This window comes from Neophocaena asiaeorientalis, unplaced genomic scaffold (assembly GCF_003031525.2).
Source record: "Neophocaena asiaeorientalis asiaeorientalis breed wild unplaced genomic scaffold, Neophocaena_asiaeorientalis_V1.1 scaffold170, whole genome shotgun sequence".
NCBI classification, from domain to species: domain Eukaryota; kingdom Metazoa; phylum Chordata; class Mammalia; order Artiodactyla; family Phocoenidae; genus Neophocaena; species Neophocaena asiaeorientalis.
In genome coordinates, this window is record NW_020172463.1 from 203698 (window position 1) to 229541 (window position 25844).

General features: G+C 37.6%; 1 protein-coding gene across 1 annotated transcript in view; it reads left to right on the forward strand.

Moving 5' to 3' along the window:
- RELN (reelin) overlaps nucleotides 1-25844 on the forward strand; it is a 360093-nt gene that overhangs the window by 200357 nt on the left and 133892 nt on the right. The window contains exons 16-18 of the mRNA XM_024738082.1: nucleotides 764-997; nucleotides 1662-1823; nucleotides 6397-6633. Of these exons, the coding sequence (XP_024593850.1) occupies nucleotides 764-997; nucleotides 1662-1823; nucleotides 6397-6633 (633 nt within the window). The remainder of the gene's footprint in view (nucleotides 1-763; nucleotides 998-1661; nucleotides 1824-6396; nucleotides 6634-25844) is intronic.

The window sequence follows — 25844 nt, forward strand, 5'->3', positions numbered from 1 at the left end:
ACTGACAGAAGACTCAGGGAGCTCCATATATATTCTAGTCAGCTAACATAAATACAGCACATCCTTACACGGCAGCAGGCAGGCTGGTGTGTGTGTGTGTGTGTGTGTGTGTGTGTGTGTGTGTGTGTGTGTGTGTGTGTGGTGTGTTTCTTGAAGCACCGCTAATGTGGAATTCCACTGAGAGACAACACAGTTCTGCTAAGGACATCTATCTAGGTCAAGGGTGTATACATTCCCTTTATAATGCCAATCTAGTTTCCAGTCTTTTCCAAATATTTCCAGTAATTACTGTCAAAAACAGAATGTGTATTTTTACATTTGTTCATAAAGGAAATTTATTCTAGATATCTTATAGAAGTATTTTATTTATGTTGTTTCTTTTACAAATTTAATGAACATCATTGTGAATAAAATTATATACATATAATATACCTTTTACAAAGATTTTAAGCTGGAAATGTGCACAAGCATAGATGCATTTGCAGATAAATTACTGGCATTGGTTGAAGGTGAGTGCTGAATTATTGTTTTAATCATAAGATTTTTTTTACAGCAGGACTGTGCAAAGGCTGTATTCTTTTGGGATATTTACAATTACTTCTCCCATGTCAAGTCTTCACATTCAGTATTCTCCAAAGACAAATGAGCTTTGATTACCATTCAATCCAGTCCTGGCCTCTGGACTTCCTCATCCCCAAAGTGGATAAAGGAATCCCTGAAAGGGCCAACAGTTTAAGATTTAATATCATGGTTTCTTTTTCAGGTGTGACCCTGGATTTTCTGGCCCAGCTTGTGAGATGGCATCCCAGACATTCCCAATGTTTATTTCTGAAAGCTTTGGCAGTTCCAGGCTCTCCTCTTACCATAACTTTTACTCTATCCGTGGTGCTGAAGTCAGCTTTGGCTGTGGTGTCTTGGCCAGTGGTAAGGCCCTGGTTTTCAACAAAGATGGGAGACGTCAGCTAATTACATCTTTCCTTGACAGCTCACAATCCAGGTGAGTTAAAGCAGGGTGGAATACATACAGAAACAAGATAACAATTGAATTCAGATCTATTAATTTTCACTTTTTTCTTTTTTACTAATATATATCTTCTGATTTTCAACCAGGATGAGAGGAAGCTTATAGTTTATATAGAGTTGATTTGCCCTGGTTTTTAATAAATTAAAAGGCTCACTGATGACGTTAAGATACTAATGACTGACTAGATTCTTTAAAATATGAACTGTTAGCATCAAAACTGTTCTTAAGCCAAGGGCTAGTTAATTATTTATGTAGTTTTATTTACTTGACAGCTTGCAGAGGCTGATTAGATTTACCCTACATCTCTCCTTCCCCCAGTGCTTAATAAATAATGCAGCAAAAGAATGATTGGCATTTTAACTGTATGTACACAAGTATGTAGTATACAAATATGTATAAACATACCGTTATATTTGTATAGTTATATCTGTCTACAAAACACATGCAGTGACCTCATCTTCTACATATATTCATACATCTCACAGTGAAATTACTTACATTTTATAGAAGAGGAATGAGTGGAAACCTACAGCTTTTGAGTAGTTTATTTAAATTTGTTCAAAATTCTTTAAAAGCCAAAATGAATGTTATGATTTAAAATGTTTATGCACACTAATTATAGACAATTCGTGTCTAGGTTTCTCCAGTTCACATTGAGGCTGGGGAGCAAGTCTGTTCTGAGCACATGCAAAGCCCCTGACCAGCCTGGTGAAGGTGTTTTATTGCATTATTCTTATGATAATGGGATAACTTGGAAACTCTTGAAGCATTATTCATATCTCAACTATCATGAGCCCAGGTATGTTGGAAAACACTTGGAAAAAATGGTAAGGGTGATATCTCCTTCCTGGGGAAATCATCATTCAAGTGGTGTAAGAGTCCAGATGCTTTTGCATTGAGAGATGGTGAGGACAAAGATTGATGCCTCTTGCAATGAAAAGCTAGAAAGCTGCATTCTTGTAATTCATTTGCCCTACTGACTTCTGGTAATTTGAAGAAATTTATTCTCATATTCTTAAATGTGCATCTAAGGGAAATATTTTGATACCTAGGAAAGAGAAAAATAACTAACACTACTTTCCTTGTTCAACTATAGTGCAAACTATTAGGTATGATTTTAATATGGTACTAAATTATAAATGCTGTTGATAAATCTTTTTAGCAATGTATGATAATATAATAAATTATATGAGATAATAACTCATAAAATCCGATAACCAATTTGCATGTAATATAATTAAGTAATGGGTATAAAGAAGTTTTTCTAGCATGTATAGAGTCCCTGGCAAAGATGGAGTTGAGAATGTATTTAAAGCCCTTTCTTCAGGCCACTTCTATTTTTCTTTGGCTTATATATTTCATAATATATAGTCACAATTGTGAGATTTAAGTTTTACTTGAAGTAGGGCCATCCTTCAGTTTGGGAGAGTGGTAATCAGCATTTGTGATACGATTTCGGAAGAGTCCAGAGAGTCCTCTCCTTTTCTAGAACACTTACTGACTTGCTCACTGAAATTCCTTCAAAATAGCAGGAGAAGAGGAGGATGGGAAAGTTAAAATAGGACTAGAGGAGGTATCACTGTGACTTACATTCACTTTCCGATATAAAGAGCTAATACAGTTTACCTTCCTGGGAGTACATACATGTTGATCATGGAAAGATATGAAAAAGAGTGAGGAGGGCTTCCCTGGTGGCGCAGTGGTTGAGAGTCCGCCTGCCGATGCAGGGCACACGGCTTCGTGCCCCGTCCGGGAAGATCCCATGTGCCGCTGAGCGGCTAGGCCTGTGAGCCATGGCCGCTTAGCCTGCGCGTCCGGAGCCTGTGCTCCGCAATGGGAGAGGCCACAACAGTGAGAGGCCCGCGTACCGCAAAAGAAAAAAAAAAAAGAGTGAGGACTTTGGGCATTGAAGTGTGCATTGGCACCATGGCAGAAGGACAGGGGCAATGATGATAGAGTTTATATACTTTAAAATTCTGCCTAGAGCTATCCCTTCATTTAAGTATTTGCAAATAGATGAGAACTTTTATTTTCATTAGAAGATGAAGTAGCATGTAACAGAGATAATAGTTAACAATTATTATGAGTGGTAAATACTATATGTTGTAAAATTTAAGAGAATGCACCAGATGTGTTGAGTCTTTTCCCTATAAGGGTAAATGTAAGACTAAACTCAACTTTCTCACTCAGTAGAGACATATGAATCCTAAAGAAACATTTCATAGGTTCTCCATAATAAGCATTAAAAGAAAATTAAGCAAAAATCAAGGTGATAATAAAAATGATGAAAGCATGAAGAAAATATCATTGTTCTAAGTTAAATTGGCCCAAAACACAATTTTTTCTAACAAGGATGGACAGCTTCAAAATTCAGTAATCAATTTGTAGCATGAAATTTAATTAATCTTGGTTGATATGAAAAGAAATTATGCATTTAATGTACTATTGCAAAGGTACATTTAATCTTGTCTGCCATTTGACAGCAACATTTTTCTTCTAAGCAGAACCAAGGTGGCTTTTCAGCATTAGGTATGTGCACAGCTTGAAAGACTAAGATCAGAGGGGAGATTTTTTTAAAAAGAGAACGTGGTAGTGGAACCAAGAACACTTTCATTTTATATATATTGCCTCTGTCCAAGAGACTCTTCCCTCCTCCCCCTCTCTCTTATAAATATTAATAAAAGGTGACATGGCAGAAGTAGAATTTGATATATTCTAGGCACTAAATTATGCTTTATATGAGAAATAGTACAAACCACGTAAACTCTCCATGAGACAGTTAATTATTGATGCCTTTAGCCATTTGCTGTGTTTTCTTCAGTATAAATTGCTGCCTGTAATTGCTGTGAATTCCATATTGTTCCTTTCTGCCATGGTTGTTCAAAAATGAAGTGTGATCCATAAATTAGATGTGATAGTTGGCTAACTACTGTTATTCCTAGCTGACTTCTAATAATTTCCTTACCTATAATTCACTCAGTAAGTGAAAGAACTCTATCTGCTTGATATTAATAAAAGTTGAAGTCTGTAAATATATCTAAGTTAATCTTTTAATTCTAACTGACTAGACTGCCTTGTGAACTAATTGGCATTCTTATTAATATAAAACTATATATTTTTGGTGAGGCAAATTATTCTAGATTTTTCTTAATTATAGGGCTTGGTTTCTTATTCTAAAATTATTGTGAAGTCTAATTATATTTTATTTTTGTCTTGATTATTATGTTTGATTACAGGAAATCCATGAGCTTAGTACCTATCCAAAAAAGGAAGCTTGAGACAGAAAGTTGACCTAAGTCCCTGGGTTCTCATCTAGGAATATTCTGGTCAAATGGCTCCATAGCCATTCTAACCAGCCACTGTAATATGCATAGAGTGGTAAAGCAGAGACTCCCACCCCACTCCAAGATATAACGTTAGAGGTAAAGGATGCAGACTCTAGAGCCATGTTCCCTAGGTCCATAGCCTGGCATTGTCAGTTAAAAGCTGCTTAACCTAAAAGAAAATCTTTAACCTCCTTGTGCCTCTGTGTTTGAATCTCTGTCAGGGTATACTGATAATATGTACTTCATCTATGCAGCAAGAAGTTACTCTTTTTATATGCCAGACACTATTCTAGGTGCTAAGATACAATAGTGAAAAATAGAAAAAAGTCTCTGACTTTGCCATAAGGATATTATTATCCCAGTTTCACAGATGAAGATGCTAAGGCACATAGAAGTTAAATACCTTCACTGAAGCTGCAGAGTTATCAACCATGAGGTGACAAAGTGCATACTTTAACCCAAGAGTCTGACTACAGACTCACAGTCTTCACATCTCTGCTGGGGAAAATATTGGGCACTTCAGTTACTGTTCTCACACACATATGCACTTTATTTTCCTTTAAAGTTGCCCGAAAAATTCTACTTCTCAGTTGTTAATTTTTAATATTATATTTATTTTCATCAGAGAGAACAGTAACTGCTTTTAAAATTATTAATATTAAAAGAAAATTATAATTTTCTAATAACATAATGCTAATCAAATTAAATTATTAAATTAATGCATGATGTTTTCATTGTTGAGCCAGTTTGAATATAGTTTATTTTATTCTATATTTGATATGTAAACATAAATATTATTTAATTATTTAATAAATAAATATTTAGAAAATTAAAGTGAAAATTACTGAAATAATTAAGTATTTAATAAGTACTTTTCTTTTAATAAACTCACATTGGTTAAAAAAATTCAGCAGATCGTGGAAAGTACTTAAAAAAATCATAAACCTGTTATAGCTATGTCTTTTTAGTTTAAGAAATATTTTTTAATTTATATTTCTGTATTTGAACATTGATTTCTCATCATTTAAAAAGTATGTGTTCTCACATTACAAAAAGTCCTACCAATTTTTTACTGTTTATATAATCAATGGTGATAATCGTGTTATTCCACCCCATATTTTCATATGCAGGTTATTTAAAGTAAAAATAGATATTACTTTTAATAACTTTCAGTATGCAAAAAATTACATTTTCAAGATGTGATTTAATGTTTCTTTGTGTAATAACTAAAGATGAACATAATACAAATATGAAAATCAATCTAATTTCTCAGTAAATCCAGCCTTAGACATTGAAGTTTTTAAATAATTTATTTCTAAGTTATCCAGCTAGTCACCTGTCTTAGGGAGTTTTTCTTTGCTCACTAGGAAGAAGATTCAGTCCCTTCAGTGTACGTTTACTGCAAACACCTCTACTGGTGTATAATTGTACACTGATGGAGATAAATGTTCCATTTGCTATTTGTTGCACGTCGCACCTTGTGTACGGATTTGAGCAGCATGGTACTATGATTTATGGAGCTTTGAAGCAGATGTCATTGCAGTGGCAATTAATATATAGTTCCTGCTGCTGTGTACAATGATTGCTCCTGGAAATTAGATACTATTCTTAATTTTCTTCCCCATTTGTCAGATACAGGTTTACTGTCACAGCCACCATGACACAGCAAGTGACCTCGCACACTATGCTGAACTCATGGGAATGAGGAAGTGCCATGGTTCCAACCAGCCCAAAAGTATAATGTGTGTAACAAGCTGCCCAAGATCCTTTACCAGACTTAGGCAAATCCTGCCACATTGACAACTATGTTTTATTGAGTTAGCTTTTCTGAGAGCAGCTGAGTGCAAGCAAAGTCACAGTTTTAGATGTGTTGAGAAGACTTCGTTGGAGTCCGACAGGAAATTGGAAATCTCAAGAATGTTTGTCATAGTGGGAGAATTATTTTTTTCAAATATTATACTGTAGGAAGAAAAGATCCTGCTATAAATGTTTGTATTTTAAGATAATCAAAGTAATCTGAATTTTTACTTCTATTTTCTCCTTTAGAATAATCTCTGTAGAATTACCAGATGATGCAAGACAGTTTGGAATTCAGTTCAGATGGTGGCAACCATATCATTCTTCCCAGGGAGAGGATGTATGGGCTATTGATGAGATTATCATGACATCTGTACTTTTCAATAGCATTAGTCTTGACTTTACCAATCTTGTGGAGGTCACTCAATCTCTGGGATTCTACCTTGGAAATGTTCAGCCGTACTGTGGCCACGACTGGACCCTTTGGTAAGGATTTCATCTTTGTTCTTGTGGTTATTGTTACAATTTGCATTAAGGATTGAAACCCAAAGATGATCTTCCAGTCCATCCAGCACTTAGTCGTTTGTTGACAAATATTAGCTGAACATAAACCATTTGAAAAGTCGCTGTTATGTCTATAAGTAAGTTACCTTGGGGAAGAAGACTAAAAACAAAACACTGATAGATTTAAATAAATATAAAATTTCACTATATTTATTCATCTCAAATTTTCATTTTCCCACCATTACATATAAAAACCCTCTTCAAGAAGTGTTAATAACTAAAGTGACTAACATATTCTCCCTTCATGGAGGTCCATCATGATCATAGTGAAAAGTGAAATCACTCTAATGACTATTTTAAAAAAATTTCTCATCACGTGTTTTATTTTCATGCTGTCTTACATAAAGTCCAAGAAGTTTCTCCAACCCAAAGATATTCTTTTTAGTCCATTTTATCAAGCAATATTGGACCAGTGACTTGTATGGTTAATGTCAGTGGGGTTTCAAGAGTGTGGGATTTCCTAGTCAAGATACCTTTCATTCTTAGATTTTTTTTCTCCCTATTGTCAGATGCAAACTTAATTATACATTAAGCAGTAAATAAATAACTTAAGACTATGATTAGTACTTCAAGAACATCAGTAGGATGACACAATAGTGATTACCTAGTTAGGAGGTGGCAACTTTAGATAGAGACGAGGAGGCTGTGTTTGGGTAGTTCAGAGAGTGGAAACAACACATTCCACTAACTGGAAAGTAAAAGAGCAGGAAGTTCCAGGCACATGAAGATCTGAAGGAAGAGCGTACAACTACAGGAAACTCTGTGGTGCAAAGACTCCCAAAGCATGAGTGACCATGACATGTTCAAAAACCAGGAAGAAGGCCAATGTTGCTGGAGCCCAGGTAATGAGGGAGTGAATGTCAGAAATGGAAACCAAGAGATATGCAGAAGCCAGATCAGATAGGACTTTCTAGGCATAGAGATCCTAGGTTAAGTCTCAGGTCTGTATAATTTCAAAACTCACAACCTTCACCACTGTGCAAACTGCCCCTCTTTGGGTTCCTTTAGAACTTTAAACATGATTGAGGAATAATTTTCTAAGAGTCTTTTACTTTCTATTGAGTCATGGTCAGACCAATTTAATTTCTCCAGATGAATCTTGCCAAAAGCTATTCACTGCAATTGTCTCCCTAGAACATATCATAAATGACCCATCAGTGACCTTATCATAATTAGAGGTAAATTTTGCACACCATTGCACATAAAATTACCTTTGATGGGAATTGTGCATGGACAGTCACATCTCACACACAGCAGGCTAAAATTCTAGCATCAAAATGACAGCTAATGGCATGGAAGTACAGCTGATCACTTTTGCTGCAAGCACTGTCAAACTAGATAGAATGAAATTTCTCTATGACAAAATATGAAAGGTTATATTGTGTGTTTTCTAGTTGATAGCCTCAGATGCTTATTTTTATGCATGCTGTTTCTTAGTCCTGGAGTCTTCAAAGAAAATAAAGGGGTGAAGCAAATAAGATACAAAGATGTAAACCAAATGAGATTTCTTGGAATTTTATGGTTCTGCAATTTTAAATTGACCTGAATTAACAATAATCCAAATTGGTCATATACCATAAACTATCCCCCAAGTTTGTGTAGCAGTTTTTCTTTCCAGCACTTTGAATACAACAAAGAATCATATCATGAATGCAACTCCTGTATAATGTTTATTTTTTTGTAAATAGTTAACATCTGCTCAGATAAACTCCAAAGTTGCTGAGCATTTTAATTTTAACACTTGGGTTGAATACATGATAACAGCAGTTTAATTTCTGTGCTTTGCAAAACCCTAAGAACAATATCCTTTCACACAAGTCTGATGAATATTCTTAACCCACCACTGCTTTAATTGGTGGAGATACATTTACTCTGTGAAAGTACAATCACAATAATTATAGAAAACCATAAGAAAATATAAATAATTGTACAATCCCCATGGGCACCTTGAGCAGCGCCACAGGAGTTTTATTAACAGCCACATGTGAGCAATCAAATTTGACTTCTCTGAAACGAAAAGGAGTTGTCTTGGTTATGAAACAACAGAGACTATACTCTGGTGGTGATAATGAGACTAGAGAAACACATTAACCGCTTCAATAAGGACATGAAAAATGCTCTCTGCTCATTAAAATGAAACAACATGGAAGATTTCAAACTGTTCCCATTTTCTTAGCCAATGAATCAGAATAAAACCCCATTTAATGACACCGTTTTCTCTCTGCTGCTGTTGAAGAATATATAGTCCAAGTTCCAAGTTCAGTGTGAACTCACTTTAGCGCTGTTTTTCAGAAACACTTATTACAATACTGAAATTCAAATGATGATATTGACCAACTATTTATCATAACTACCTAGTCCTAAAAACAAAGGTTTTTTTAATGTAAAGCCTTTGGAGCATGTTATTAAGATAAAATTCTCTGAACATATTCAAATATGTGGCCTCTGCCGTTCAATGACCTGTTTTTCTCAAAGGAAATTGTGAAATGTCTACACGTTCTCTACAAATGACTGGTGTTAAATTAATTATTGTTGGCTTTTGCCAGCTGAGAGTTCATTTGGTTCTCATTTTCTAACTCATGGCTTTCCATGAGCATGGATTGTTGTTACTGAGAGTGTTCTCCAGGGAAAACTTGGACAATTGTTTTTTCATTAGAAGAACTACAGTCAATATGCTATAAATCACTTTACAGTATGTCATCTTAGAGCACATTTTTCCATGGGGAAATGAATTGCCTTTAATTATTTGTAGTACTTTCCTTTCTTCCATACATAGTATCTGAAATCAGAACCTGTCTGCTTTGTGTTCTAAAAATAGTCTTTAAAGCCTCTTCCATATATTTTAAGATCACTAAGGGAATTATTTTAATTGAGATTTATTAAAGATTATTTGACTAATACTATTAGTGATAATACCAAGGGACATTTACATTCCTCTGTCTTATCTAGTAGACTAGCTAAGTATACAGGTGGAAAGGACATTGCTGTCATATTATCTAGAGTTTTGGTTTCAAAATGTGTAAAACTATGAGGGTATGGTCATCATAGCATATTAGAATTGGCAGTTCGTTTTAGTAGAAGAGATAAAGAGTTTTCCAGACAGGCAAAGGCTAAAGGAGTTCACCACTAGATGGGCTTTACAAGAAATATGATAAAGGACAGTCTTCAAGCTGAAACAGAAGGGCTCTAGTTAATAACAGGAACAGATATAAAAGTGTAAATCTCACTGCTAAAGGTAAATATGTAGTTAAATTCAAAATACTCTCATGTTGTAGTGGTAGTGAGTAAATCACTTATAAATCTAGTATGAAGGTTAAAAGACAAAAATAGTAAAAAAAAAAAAGCTGTAACTATAATAATTTGTTAACAGATAAACAAGATAAAAAAGATGTAAATTATGACACGTAAAACATGAAACATTGTGGAGGGGGGTAAAAATGTAGAGCTTTAGTGTGCATTTGACTTAAGTTGTTATCAGTTTAAAATAGACTGTTACAAATGTAAGATGTTTTATATAAACCTCATGGTATCCACAAAGTAAAAACTCAGAGTAGATACACAAAAGATAAAGAGAGGGCTTCACTGGTGAATTTTACTAGACATTCTAAGAAGTAATACCAGTTCTTCTCAAAGTCCTCCAAAAAGTATAGAAGAGAGAGGAATACTTCGAAACCCATTTTACAAGGCCAGCATTACTCTGACACCAAAACTAAGCAAGGGTGTCATGAGAAAAGAAAATTACAGACCAAGATTCCTGATGAACATAAATACAAAAATCCTCAGCAAAATACTAGCAAATCTAATTCAACAACACATTAAAAGAATATATACCATGATAAAGTGGGATTTATTCCTGGGACACAAGGGTAATTCCACATGTGAAAATCAGTCAAGTGATACACCACATTAATAAAATGAAAGATAGAGAGAGATTGGTTCAAGATGGCTGAGTACAATGACATGTGCTCACTCCCTCATGCAAGAGCACCGGAATCACAACTAACTGAACAGTCATCGACAGGAAGACACTGGAACTCACCAAAAAAGATACCCCACATCCAAAGACAAAGGAGAAGCCACAATGAGATGGTAGGAGGGGGTGCAATCACAATAATATCAAATCCCATAGCTGCTAGGTGGGTGACTCACAAACTGGAGAACACTTATACCACAGAAGACCACCCACTGGAGTGAAGGTTCTGAGTCACACATCAGGCTTCCCAACCTGGGGGTCCGGCAACGGGAGGAGGAATTCCTAGAGAATCAGACTTTGAAGGCTAATGGGATTTGATTGCAGGTCTTTGACAAGACTGGGGGAAACAGAGACTCCACTCTTGGAGGGCACACACAAAGTAGTGTGTGCATCAGGACCCAGGGGAAGGAGCAGTGACCCCATAGGAGACTGAACCAGACCTACCTGCTAGTGCTGGAAAGTCTCCTGCCAAGGCAGGGGGTGGCTGTGTCTCACTGTGAGATCAAGGACACTGGCAGCAGAAGTTCTGGGAAGTACTCCTTGGCATGAGCCCTCCCAGAGTCCGCCATTAGCCCCACCAAATAGCCCAGGTAGGCTCCAGTGTTGGGTTGCCTCAGGCCAAGCAACCAACAGGGAAGCAACCCAGCCCCACCCATCAGCAGACAAGCGGATTAAAGTTTTACTGAGCTCTGCCCACCAGAGCAACAGCCAGCTCTACCCACCACCAGTCCCTCCCATCAGGAAACTTGCACAAGCCTCTTAGGTAGCCTCATCCACCAGAGAGCACACAGCAGAAGCAAGAAGAACTACAATCCTGCAGCCTGTGGAACAAAACCCACATTCACAGAAAGATAGACAAGATGAAAAGGCAGAGGGCTATGTACCAGGTGAAGGAACAAAATAAAACCCCAGAATAACAACTAAATGAAGTGGAGATAGACAACCTTCCAGAAAAAGAATTCAGAATAATGATAGTGAAGATGATCCAGGACCTTGGAAAAAGAATGAAGGCAAAGATCGAGAAGACGCAAGAAATGTTTAACAAAGACCTAGAAGAATTAAAGAGCAAACAAACAGAGATGAACAATACAATAACTGAAATGAAAACTACACTAGAAGGAATCAATAGCAGAATAACTGAGGCAGAAGAACGGATAAGTGATCTGGAAGACAGAATGGTGGAATTCACTGCTGGGCAACAGAATAAAGAAAAAAGAATGCAAAGAAATGAAAACAGCCTAAGAGACCTCTTAAACACAACAACATTCGCATCATAGGGGTCCCAGAAGGAGAAGAGAGAGAGAAAGGACCAGAGAAAATATTTGAAGAGATTACTGTCAAAAACTTGCCTGACATGGGAAAGGAAATAGCCACCCAAGTCCAGGAAACACAGAGACTCCCATACAGGATAAATCCAAGGAGAAACACACCAAGACACATAGTAATCAATTTGGCAAAAACAAAAGAAAGAAAAATTTTAGAAACCAGAAAGGGAAAAATGATAAATAAAATACAAGGGAACTCCCATAGGGTTAACAGCTGATTTCTCAGCAGAAACTCTACAAGCCAGAAGGGAGGGCATGACATATTTAAAGTGATGAAAGGGAAGAACCGACAACCAAGATTCCTCTACCCGGCAAGAATCTCATTCAGATTCAATGGAGAAATCAAAAGCTTTACAGACAAGCAAAAGCTAAGAGAATTCAACACCACTAAACCAGCTCTACAACAAATGCTATAGGAACTTCTCTAAGTGGGAAACACAAGAGAAGAAAAGGACCTACAAAAACAAACCCATAACAATTAAGAAAATGGTAATAGGAACATACATATCAATAATTACCTTAAACGTGAATGGATTAAACGCTCCAACCAAAAGACACAGGCTTGCTGAATGGATGCAAAAACAAGACCCATATATATGCTGTCTACAAGAGACCCACTTCAGACCTAGGGGCACATACAGACTGAAAGTGGATGGAAAAAGATATTCCATGCAAATGGAAATCAAAAGAAAGCTGGAGTAGCAATACTCATATCAGATGAAATAGACTTTAAAATAAAGAATGTTACAAGAGACAAGGAAGGAAACTGCATAATGATCAAAGGATCAATCCAAGAAGCAGATATAACAGTTATAAATATATATGCACCAACATAGGAGCAGCTCAGTACATAAAGCAACTGCTCACCGTTATAAAAGAAGAAATCAACAGTAACACAATAATAGTGGGAACTTTAACACCTCACTTAACCCAACAGACAGATCATCCAAACAGAAAATTAGTAAGGAAACACAGGCTTTAAGTGACACAATAGTCCAGATAGATTTAATTGATATTTATAGGATATTCCATCCAAAAACAGCAGATTACACTTTCTTCTCAAGTGCACATGGAACATTCTCCAGGATAGATCACCTCTTGGGTCACAAATCAAGCCTCAGTAAATTTAAGAAAATTGAAATCATATCAAGCATCTTTTCCAACCACAATGCTATGAGATTAGAAATCAATTACAGGGAAAAAAACTTTAAAAAAACACAAACACATGGAGGCTAAACAGTATGTTACTAAATAACCAAGAGGTCACTGAAGAAATCAAAGAGGAAATCAGAAAATACCTGGAGAGAAATGACAACGAAAACACGACGATCCAAAACCTACAGGATGCAACAAAAGCAGTTCTAGGAGGGAAGTTTATGGCAATACAAGCCTCCCTCAAGAAGCAAGAAACATCTCAAATAAACAATCTAACCTTACACCTAAAGGAACTAGAGAAAGAAGAACAAACAAAACCAAAGTTAGTAGAAGAAAAGAAATCATGAACATCAGAGCAGAAATAAATGAAATAGAAACGAAAACAATAGCAAAGATCAATAAAACTAGTAGCTGGTTCTTTGAGAAGATAAACAAAATTGATAAACCTTTAGTCAGACTCATCAAGAAAAAGATGGAGAGGAATCAATAAAATTAGAATTGAAAAAGAAGTTACAATGGACACCGCAGAAATGTGAAACATCCTAAGAGAATAATACAAGCAGCTCTATGCCAATAAAATAGAGAACCTAGAAGAAATGGACAAATTCTTAGAAAAGTATACCCTTCCAAGACTGAACCAGGAAGAACTAGAATATATGAACAGACGAATCACAAGTAATGAAATTGAAACTGTGATTAAAAATCTTCCAACAAACAAAAGTCCAGGACCAGATAGCTTCACAGGTGTATTGTGTCAAACATTTAGAGAAGAGCTAACAGCCATCCTTCTCAAACTCTTCCAAAATATTGCAGAGGAAGGAACACTCCCAAACTCATTCTATGAGGCCACCATCACTCTGATACCAAAACCAGACAAAGATACTAGAAAAAAGAAAAACACAGACCAATATGTCTGATGGATACAGATGCAAAAATCCTCAACAAAATACTAACAAACAGAAACCACCAGCACATTAAAAGGCTCATACACCATGATCAAGTGGAATTATTTGCAAGGATGAAAGGATTCTTCAATATATGCAAATCAATCAATGTGACACACCATATTAACAAATTGAAGAATAAAAACCATATGATCATCTCAATAGATGCAGAAAAATCTTTTGACAAAATTCAACACCCATTTATGATAAAAACTCTCCAGAAAGTGAGCATAGAGGGAACCTACCTCAACATAATAAAGGCCATATATGACATGGATTCACAGCAAACACCATTCTCAATGGTGAAAAACTGAAAGCATTTCCTCTAAGATCAGGAACAAGAGAAGGATGTCCACTCTCGCCACTCTTATTCAACATAGTTTTGGAAGTCCTAACCACGGCAATCAAGGAAGAAAAAGAAATTAAAGGAATACAAATTGGAAAAGAAGAAGTAAAACTATCACTGTTTGCAGATGACATGATACTATACATAGAGAATCATAAAGATGCCACCAGAAAACTACTAGAGCTAATCAATGAATTTGGTAAAGTTGCAGGATACAAAATTAATGCACAGAAATCTCTTAAGATGAACCAGTTTGCAGGGCAGAAATAGAGACACAGATGTAGAGAATAAACGTATGTACACCAAGTGGGGAAAGTGGCAGGGGTAGTGGTGGTGGTTGGATGAAATGGGAAATGGGGAATGACATATATACACTAATATGTATAAAATAGATAACTAAAAAGAACCTGCTGTAGAAAAATAAATAAAATTTTAAAAATAAAAGATAAAAATTATATGATCATCTCAATAGATGCAGAAAAAGCATTTGACAAACTTCAAAATCTATTTATGATAAAAACTCTCAACATAGTACATATAAAGGGAACATACCTCAACATAATTAAGGCCATCTATGACAAGCCCACTCAATGATGAAAGGCTGAATGCATTTGCTCTAAGATCAGGAACAAGATAAGGATGCCCACTCTCACTACTTTTATTCAACATAGTCCTGAAAGTCCTAGCCAGAGCAATTAGGCAAGAAAGACAAAAGTCTCCAAACTAGAAAGGAAGAAGTAAAACAGTCTTTATTTGCAGATGATGTGATATTATATCATTATAGATAGGAAAACTAAAGACTCCACGGAAACTGCTAGAACTAGTAAACAGGTTCAGCAAAGTTGCAGGATACAAAATCAATACACAAAAAATCAATAGCATTTCTATATGTTTACAATGAACCACCAGAAAGAAAAAATAAGAAAACAATTCCATTTACAATTGCATCAGAAAGAATAAAATGCCTAGCAATAAGTTTGACCAAGGAAGTGAAAGATCTGTACACTGAAGACAGTAAGACGTTGATGAAAGAAATTGAAGAAGACACAGAAAAATGGAAATATAATCAGTGCTCCTGGATTGGAATGATTAATATTGTTATAATGTCCATACTACCCAAAGTAACCTACAGATTCAGTGCAATCCCTATCAAAATTCCAGTGGCATTTTTCACAAAAATAGAAGAAACAATCCGAATAGTTGTATAAAAACCACAAAAGACCCTCAAATAGGCAACACAATCTTGAGAAAGAAGAATAAAGCAGGAAGCATCATACTCCCTGGTTTCAAACTATATTACAAAGCTATAGTAATCAAAACAGTATGGTATTGGCATAAAAACAGACATGTAGATCAATAGAGAACAGAAAAGAGAGCCGAGAAATAAACAAATCCATATATGATCAATTAATTTTTGACAAAAGAGCCAAGAATATACAATAGGGAAAGGACTCCCTTCAATAAATGGTGTTTGGAAAACTGAACAGCCAAACACTAAAGAAAATAACTGGACTACACAAAACTACCCACAAAAATTTACTCAAAATGGATCAAAGACTTGAACATAAGACCTGAAGCCATAAAACTCCTAGAAGAAAACATAGGCAGTAAGCTCCTTTACATCGGTCTTGGCAATTATTTTTTTGCATTTGACACCAAAGCAAAGGCCATGAAAGCAAAAAATCACAAGTGGGACTATATTAAACTGAAAAGCTTATGCACAGCAAAGAAAACTGTCAACAAAATGGAAAGGGAACCTACAGTATGGGAGAAAATACTTACAAATCCTATATCTGATAAGGTGTTAATATCTAAAATATATAAAGAACTCAAACAACTCACTAGCCAAAAAAATCCGTAAACAATCTAATTTTAAAAATGGGCAGGGCTTCCCTGGTGGTCCAGTGGTTGAGAATCTGCCTGCCATTGCATGGCACACGGGTTCGAGCCCTGGTCTGGGAAGATCCCACATGCCACAGAGGAACTAGACCCGTGAGCCACAACTACTGAGCCTGTGCATCTGGAGCCTGTGCTCCACAACAAGAGAGGCTGCAATAGTGAGAGACCTGCACACCGCAATGAAGAGTGGCCCCCTCCTGCCGCAACTAGAGAAAGCCCTCACACAGGAACGAAGACCCAACACAGCCAAAAATAAATTAATGAATTAATTATTTTAAAAAATGGGGGCTTCCCTGGTGGCGCAGTGGTTGAGAGTCCACCTGCCGATGCAGGGGACACGGGTTTATGCCCCGGCCCGGGAAGATCCCACGTGCCGCGGAGCAGCTAGGCCCGTGAGCCATGGCCGCTGAGCCTGCGTGTCCGGAGCCTGTGCTCCGCAATGGGAGAGGCCACAACAGTGAGAGGCCTGCATACCACAAAAAAAAAAAAAAAAGGCAAAGGATCTAAATAGACATTTTACCAAAGAAGACGTACAGATGACCAACAGGTACATGGAAAGATGCTCACCATCACTAATCATCAGGGAAATGCAAATCAAAACCACAATGAGATATCACCTCACACAAGTTAGAGTGGCTATTATCAAAAAAACAGGAAATAACAAGTATTGGCGAGGGTGTCGCGAAAGGGGATCCTTGTGCACTGTTGGTGGGAATGTAAATTGGTGCAGCCATTATGGAAAACTTTATGGAGGTTCCTCAAAAAATTAAAAATACAATCCAGCAATTCTGCTTCTGAGTATGTATCTGAAAGAAATGAAATCACTATCTTGAAAATATATTTGTTCCTCCCCCACCATGTTTGTGGCAGCATTATTTACAATAGCCAAGACACGGAGATAACAAGAGCGTCCATCGATGTGTGAATGTATGATAAAGACAGTGTGATACATAATCTGGGAAGATCCCACATGCCACAGAGGAACTAGACCCGTGAGCCACAACTACTGAGCCTGTGCATCTGGAGCCTGTGCTCCACAACAAGAGAGGCTGCAATAGTGAGAGACCTGCACACCGCAATGAAGAGTGGCCCCCTCCTGCCGCAACTAGAGAAAGCCCTCACACAGGAACGAAGACCCAACACAGCCAAAAATAAATTAATGAATTAATTATTTTAAAAAATGGGGGCTTCCCTGGTGGCGCAGTGGTTGAGAGTCCACCTGCCGATGCAGGGGACACGGGTTTATGCCCCGGCCCGGGAAGATCCCACGTGCCGCGGAGCAGCTAGGCCCGTGAGCCATGGCCGCTGAGCCTGCGTGTCCGGAGCCTGTGCTCCGCAACGGGAGAGGCCACAACAGTGAGAGGCCTGCATACCACAAAAAAAAAAAAAATGGGCAAAGGATCTAAATAGACATTTTACCAAAGAAGACGTACAGATGACCAACAGGTACATGGAAAGATGCTCACCATCACTAATCATCAGGGAAATGCAAATCAAAACCACAATGAGATATCACCTCACACAAGTTAGAGTGGCTATTATCAAAAAAACAGGAAATAACAAGTATTGGCGAGGGTGTCGCGAAAGGGGATCCTTGTGCACTGTTGGTGGGAATGTAAATTGGTGCAGCCATTATGGAAAACTTTATGGAGGTTCCTCAAAAAATTAAAAATACAATCCAGCAATTCTGCTTCTGAGTATGTATCTGAAAGAAATGAAATCACTATCTTGAAAATATATTTGTTCCTCCCCCACCATGTTTGTGGCAGCATTATTTACAATAGCCAAGACACGGAGATAACAAGAGCGTCCATCGATGTGTGAATGTATGATAAAGACAGTGTGATACATACAATGGAGTATTTTCATCCATAAAAAAGAAGGAAATTCTACCATTTGTGACAACATGGATGGACTTTGAAAAAATACAAACTCATAGATAGAGAGATTGGTGGTTGCCAGAGGTGGGGGGTGGAAGATGGGCAAAATGGGTGAAGTGAGTCAAAAGGCACAAACTTTTCACTTACAAGATTAATAAGTTCTGGGGATGTAATGTACAGCATTATGACTGTAAGTAACAGTACTGTATTTTATATTTGAAAGTTGCTAAGAGAGTAGATCTTAAAAGTTCTCATCACAAGAAAAAATTTTGTAACTGTGAGGTGATAGATGTTAGCTAAACTTATTGCAGTGATCATTTTGCAGCATATACATATATCAGATCGTTGTGCTGTATGCCTAGTACAATGGCATATGGCAATTATATCTCAACAAAACTGGATTCAAAAAATATATGTTCATATCTCATGGGGCATCTATAAACATGCACAACAAAAAAGGATTTGTATATTTTATGAGAAGCAAGAGTTGCCTAGGGGAAAATCCCAGACTAAAAGGATCCTAAAAGCCTGTTTATCTCATAATACAAATTAAACACAATTCACTTGCAGTAAAAGGTAGGAAATAGTACTGTGGGTCTATGACCAATTGAAAAAAATCAATAATTTAGCATTATATAATAGTCATATAATAATATAGCAGAACTGAACAATGAGTGGAATGTGTTTTAAGCTGTACAAGAGGAGCTATAAAGTAGTTGTTAAGGTACTTCTAGATTATAAGAACCATCAAGAATCAACAGTAACGTGTAGTAATGGATAACACAAAAAGATTTCCTAACTGGCCTAGAAAAATCCCTTCAGAGCTCATGCTTGCACAAACCTGACATGCATTTGTGGGGACTGTCAAGCCCACAGGCAGATCTAACACACATTTAGCAAGCAGTGGGCGAAACACTTTTTAATGAGATCTACCTTTTCTTCTGCTACCTTTGGTTAATTTTTAAAAATAGGAATATGTATTTGCGGGGGTTAAGAGTCAAGAGTCTTTTCTACATGCAGATCTTTATTCCTTTGGACTGGTCTCATGAAAATAGTCAAGGAGGTTGCCTGATACTAATACAAGGAATGTGTCATTGGTAATCATTGACAAAGGAGAGGTTGGATTAGTGCCCTGCTGAAACTTTGGACAGCCTTGATCCCTTAGGTCACAAGAGAAACAAATTTATAACTATCCCTTTATAAAATGAATTTGCTTATAGAATAAAAATGATAGCCAAGTAAATATCTTTAGGATTTTTCTTTCATTGAACATCAGCCCATAATTTACATAGAAATTTTGTCAGCTTAAATTGTTTATTAGTAAGCCTAGAGTCTTCTTGGGATTATTTTTTACAAAAACTATTAGAATAATAAATCAACCCAAATTGTGCTGCTGAAGAAAGTCAGTTGGGGTGAACTGGCTCCCAAGAGCCACTTCAACTACCATTTCTCAGCAAGTGATTAGGAAGCTTAGCAAATAGATAAGGTAAATACATTGAGTGACAAACTGAAAAGTCACTATTATTTTCAACAACTATGAAGAAAGTATTTTCAGTACCCAGGGGAATCAATGCCTCTATAAAATTGGTAATATAATTGAATATACCCCCAAATAAATTTATAAATGACTTTCTAAAATAAATCCTATTTATTAGGCTTTTTCATCCTTTTACATGAAATTTTTCATTTGTTGATAGGCTAATTTATACATTCAACTGTTTATTGATTGCACTACAAGTGCTGTTTTTCCTGAAGGTATAGCACTTGGTACTAAAGATGAAGATAGAAAAGCCTTTTGTTTGTGGAGCTTATTTTCTAGAGGAGAAAATCAAAAGTGAGCAAGTAAACAAATTTGTAATAATATTCCAGATAGTGGTAATTGCTGTGAGGATAAAGGAATGGAATGTTAGATGACATAAGTGGAGAGTGAGACTATTTTAGGTAAAATGTTTAGGGAAACCTTCCTGGGAGTGTAGAGACCAGAATATGAGAAAGAAACACTGATGTGAAAGTGTGCAAGGAAATCATTACAGGCAGAAACAGCAAGAGCAAAGGTCCTGAGGCAAGCAAGGAACTATTGATAGATTATGTTAGGGCCTTATAGAGCAACAGAGAGACTTTGGATTTTATTTTAAGTGTTATGGGAATCCAGTAAATAATTTGAAGCAAGGGAGTGATGTAATCATATTTTTAATATAATTGTAACTGCTGTGTGAGCATAGATGGTAATGATAATAGGAGAAGCAGTAGAAGGAGCTAAGCTCAGAGGCCAGTAGTGTCATCCACATATGCTTGCAGTGTTGCAAGGAACAGGCTGATGGACCACTTGAAAATATATATTGGAGAACAGAGGCTTAGGACCTGCCAAAGGAATGAATAAAATGGCCATGTTCCCAGATTCATGTCCAAACGGTTGACTTTTGAGTCACTTATTTCTCCAAAGTTAGATTTTCCTAAAAATCTCCCTTTAGACTAAGTGGCTATGTGAGATTTCAGAAGTAGGAGAACGTACTACTAAACAAATTAATAACAGAAATCTGCCTTTCATGATCTAGATTCAAGGTATGTCTGGCTCGTTGAAAAAGAAATTTAATAGGCTGAGGTAGTTACTTTCTATGGACAGTGGTTCACAAAGCTTCGTGGTAGGCCTTGGGTGGCCTGACCTGGTCAGCCTCTCCTGCCTCCCTGCCTTTCACTCAATCCTGCCCAACCACATCGTTCTTCCTACTCTACCCCAATGAGCCAAGCTCTTTCCTCTCCCAGCACCTTTGCATTGCCTATGCCTCTTCCTAGGAAGTTCTTTCATTAGTCTCAGTGCCAGGCCTCCAAGTTTTCCAGATAACTGGAAGAAGTCCAGGGGCTTAGAAAATGAATATTGTTTCAAAAATATGATAAGAAAATTGCAAAACTAAAATTAATAAATTTAAATTAAATATCTACAAAACACAACATATGCCAACCCCATTAATTGCTAAATTTAAATATTCATGAAATTTGATGCTATTAGAAATAATTTTTTGGTCAGATTCCTGAGTATGTTGAGAAATCTTAGGCAAATGTATATTCCATGCATTACCAGTAGCCAAGTAAAATTTAAAGGCAAAATTATAAAATCCACTTGAAGGTTTTTGCAACAAAAAATACATATGTAATGTGAGACACGGGTGCATTTTAATATGTTTGCCATGATGTGTGATGGAGTTCCCAAAATTAAAAGTGTCAAAGTCCTATGAAAGTCTTAAAATGGCCCTGCTTCAGTACTAAGTAAGTTAGTACACGCTATACGGCTGCACATAGTTGGAAGGATAAAGAAAGAGAGAATTTCAAAGATTCCTCATGTATCTTTCTCTCTCGCCTCACCTCTTCCCTCCAAGCTAAACATTTTCATTCAGGGCTCTCAGGCCTAACTACATGGGCCAGTGTGTTCCTTCCTGAAAGGAAGTGAGGTGCAAGAGGAAACAGGGAAGGGATGACAGAGACAACAGGATTGTGTTGAAAAGGCAAGCCCTAATTATAAGCAGTGTAAATATGGATTGGGTAAGTTCACTTCAACCAAAATTGGTTCTGGAGTTAGTATGGAAGAATAACAGGAGAAAGGAGGTTCTGGATAGCCAAAGATCTGAGATGAGGTGAAGTTATTAACAGAGGCTGGCAACAGCTAAACTTCTCTGATTCCTCTCCTCCCGCCAGAAGAGGAGGGAAGTCTTGTTGGGTCCCTGACAACTTCACTACTCACACACCCACAGGTTACTGGCAAGAGACTGGCAGGCATTATGAGAGTTGAGAGGAGCTATTTTCCCCTGGGTCCTTGATCTCCCCGCTCTCTGATAGTCTGTCCCCTTTCTGGCCCTCGGTCTCCCTCTCTCTCTCTGCTTCTCTTGGGGGCCGAAGCCCAGGCTGTGCTTCATGCTGACTCCCCCTCTGACTTTTAAGGGCAACGACTGTGGCAGACATTTCCCTTTTTCTGCCACAGTTTACTTCCAGCTGCTGAACAATTCCTAAAACTGCTGTGAGGTGGACAAAAAGAAGATTCAGCTGAGACTCGACAGAAATCTTTGAAAGCATTACCTCACCAAGAAATTTCTGTAAACTTTTTAAATTTCTATAAACGTTAAAACTAGATTTTTTTTTTTAAGTTATTGGAATTAACTGCTGGCATGTAGGGTTTGGGAGAATTGAGCTAGTTTCACAGGAGACAAAGGTGGGTGACTGGGGTGCAGATGGACCTCCAGACTCCCAACAAAGGCTAGTCACCCACCAATCTCACGTAGCACCCATGTATGTGCGTGCAACCTGGTTATAAAGAGAGAACTGTGGTAACAGCCCCTGTGTACAACAGCCTGAATGTCTAACCTAGGTGACACATTTCCCCCCTATTCTATCTCCCACACAGAAAGTTATCTGATCCTTGAGACAAAACTGCTACTAAGTGTCCAATATTTTGCTGAGTTTTGTTTGCCAAGAGGCTGCTTTCTGTAAAAGCTGAAGAAACAGCAGCCAAGCAGCTCAATTTAAGTGTCATATAGCTTAAAGTAAAATGTGAGTCCTGACTTGAAGAACCATGTGTAAATTTCCAAACTGAGAAAATGGAAATGACACTGAAGAAGCTAAAGAATATAAACTATGTACTTTAAGTAGGAATGGTAACAATAAGCAAAATAAAGCAGATGCTAGGAACAAAAGTATAAAAGGAGCCTGAAATACATGCTGAAAAGCACATGTATTCCAAAATATCTTCTATTGCCAATTCAGCCTAACAAGATAAATATAGAGTGGTTTAGTCACTTAGAAATCCATAAGGATTTTTAAAACGAAGTATTGAGTAAATACATGACAAAATGCATTACATGTAGAAATTTCAAATTTGTTCAAAGCTATAGATTGAAGTAAGTGAAAAAGATTATCAGGGACTTCCCTGGTGGCACAGTGGTTAAGAATCTGCCTGCCAATGCAGGGGACACAAGTTTGAGCCCTGGTCTGGGAAGATCCCACATACAGTGGAGCAACTAAGCCTATGTGCCACAACTACTGAGCCTGTGTTCTAGAGCCCATGAGCCACAACTACTGAGCCCACAAGCCACAACTAGTGAAGCCCGCATGCCTAGAGCCCGTGCTCTGCAACAAAAGAAGCCACTGCAGTGAGAAGCCCACACACCGCAACGAAAGTAGACCCTGCTCAACTAGAGAAAGCCTGTGCATAGCAATGAAGACCCAACACAGCCAAACTTAAATAAATAAATTTATTTTAAAAAAAAAAGATAGTCATAAAATAAATTTGTATCTAGAAATTTCTTACATGGAGAATTACTCCAGTTGAGAAACTGGTGGAAAGAATGTAGTCAGGAAAACAAGGGGAAAGTTAATAAATCAGACTGTCATATGAATACAATATGTTAACCCCACATGTTTTACATACTCTTTCTCTAAATTCCTCATTGAAGTGATCGTGGCAATGTAACAGAGAAAATGCTGAACGATTTTTGGATTTTGAAACTTGAATGAGCTTCTGGAAGAAGTGGGATGTGGGAGGAAAGTTTGTTGATGAGAGTGGAGTGAGTGAAAGTTGCATGGGGGGCCCAGATGTAAATCTGGGTGGAATCCATAACCTGGGCCTCAGACGCCACTCGAGACCCCTGACACTGTGCTCCAGAGCAGAGAAGGGGAGCACCCAGCGCCCCACGTTTCTCAGACCCAACGCCCAGCCCTCAGGTGACTCCGTGACAGGATGGCTGCCCAAGGATTCTAAGCGAGGGGGAGAAGGAAGGTAGCAGGAAGGAAAACAGACATCAAGAGCCCCGTGGCTGACAGGGTCTTGGTGCTCCAGCTGGGTGTGAGGCCTGAGCCTCTGAGGTGGGAGAGCCAAGTTCAGGACACTGGACGACCAGAGACCTCCAGGCCCCACGTAATATCAATCGGCAAAAGCTCTCCCAGAGACCCAGCTCCACCCAACAGCCAGCAAGCTCCAGTGCTAGACACCCCATGCCAAACAGCTAGCAAGACAGGAACACAACCCCACCCGTTAGGAGAGAGGCTGCCTAAAATCATAATAAGTCCACAGACACCCTAAAACACACCACCAGACGTGGTCCTGCCAACTAGAAAGACAAGATCCAGCCCCACCCACCACAGTACAGGCACCAGTCCCCTCCACTAGGAAGCCTACACAAGCCACTGAAACAGCCTTATCCACTGGGGGCAGACACCAAACACAACGGGAACTACGAACCTGCAACCTGGCAAAAGGAGACCCAAAACACAGTAAGTTAAACAAATGAGAAGACAGAGAAACACACAGCAGATGAAGAGGCAAGTTAAAACCCCACCAGACCAAACAAATGAAGAGGGAATAGGCAGTCTACCTGAAAAAGAATTCAGAGAAATGATAGTAAAGATGATCCAAAATCTTGGAAATAGAATGGAGAAAATACAAGAAACGTTTTAACAAGGACCTAGAAGAAATAATGAGCAAACAAACTATGATGAACAACACGATAAATGAAATTAAAAATGAAATCAGTAGCAGAATAACTGAGGCAGAAGAACAGATAAATGAACTGGAAGATAAATAGTGGAAATAACTACCACAGAGCAGCATAAAGAAAAAAGAATGAAAAGAATTGAGGACAATCTCAGAGACCTCTATGACAACACTAAATGCACCAAGATATTCAAATTATAGGGGTCCAAGAAGAAGAGGAGAAAAAGAAAGGCTCTGAGAAAATATTTGACGAGATTATAGTTGAAAACTTCCCTAACATGGGGATAGAAATAAGCAAGTCCAGGAAGCGTAGAGAGTCCCATACAGGAAAATCCAAGGAGAAACACTCCAAGACACATGTTAATCAAACTATAAAAAATGGAATACAAACAAAAAATATTAAAAGCAGCAAGGGAAAAGCAACAAATAACATACAAGGGAATCCCCATAAGGTTAACAGCTGGTCTTTCAGCAGAAACTCTGCAGGCCAGAAAGGAGTGGCAGGACATATTTATAGTGATGAAAGGGAAAAACCTACAACCAAGATTACTCTACCTATCAAGGATCTCATTCAGATTTGATGGAGAAATTAAAACCTTTACAGACAAGCAAAAGTTAAGAGAATTCAGCACCAGCAAACCAGCTTTACAATAAATGCTAAAGGAAGTTCTGTAGGCAGGAAAGACAAGAGAAAGAAAAGACCTACAATGACAAACGCAAAACAGTGAAAATGGTAATAGGAACATACATATCAATAATTACTTAAATGTAAATGGATTAAATGCTCCCACCAAAAGACATAGACTGGCTGAATGGATACAAAAACAAGACCCATATATATGCTGTCTACAGGAGACCAACTTCAGACCTAGGGACACATACAGACTGAACGTGACGAGATGGAAAAAGATATTCCATGCAAATGGAAATCAAAAGAAAGCTGGAATAGCAACTTTCATATCAGACAAAATAGACTTTAAAATAAAGACTATTACAAGAGACAAAGAAGGACACTGCATAATGATCATGGGATCAATCCAAGAAGAAGATATAACAATTGTAAATATTTAGGCACCCAGTATAGGAGCACCTCAATACATAAGGCAAATGCTAACAGCCATAAAAGGGGAAAT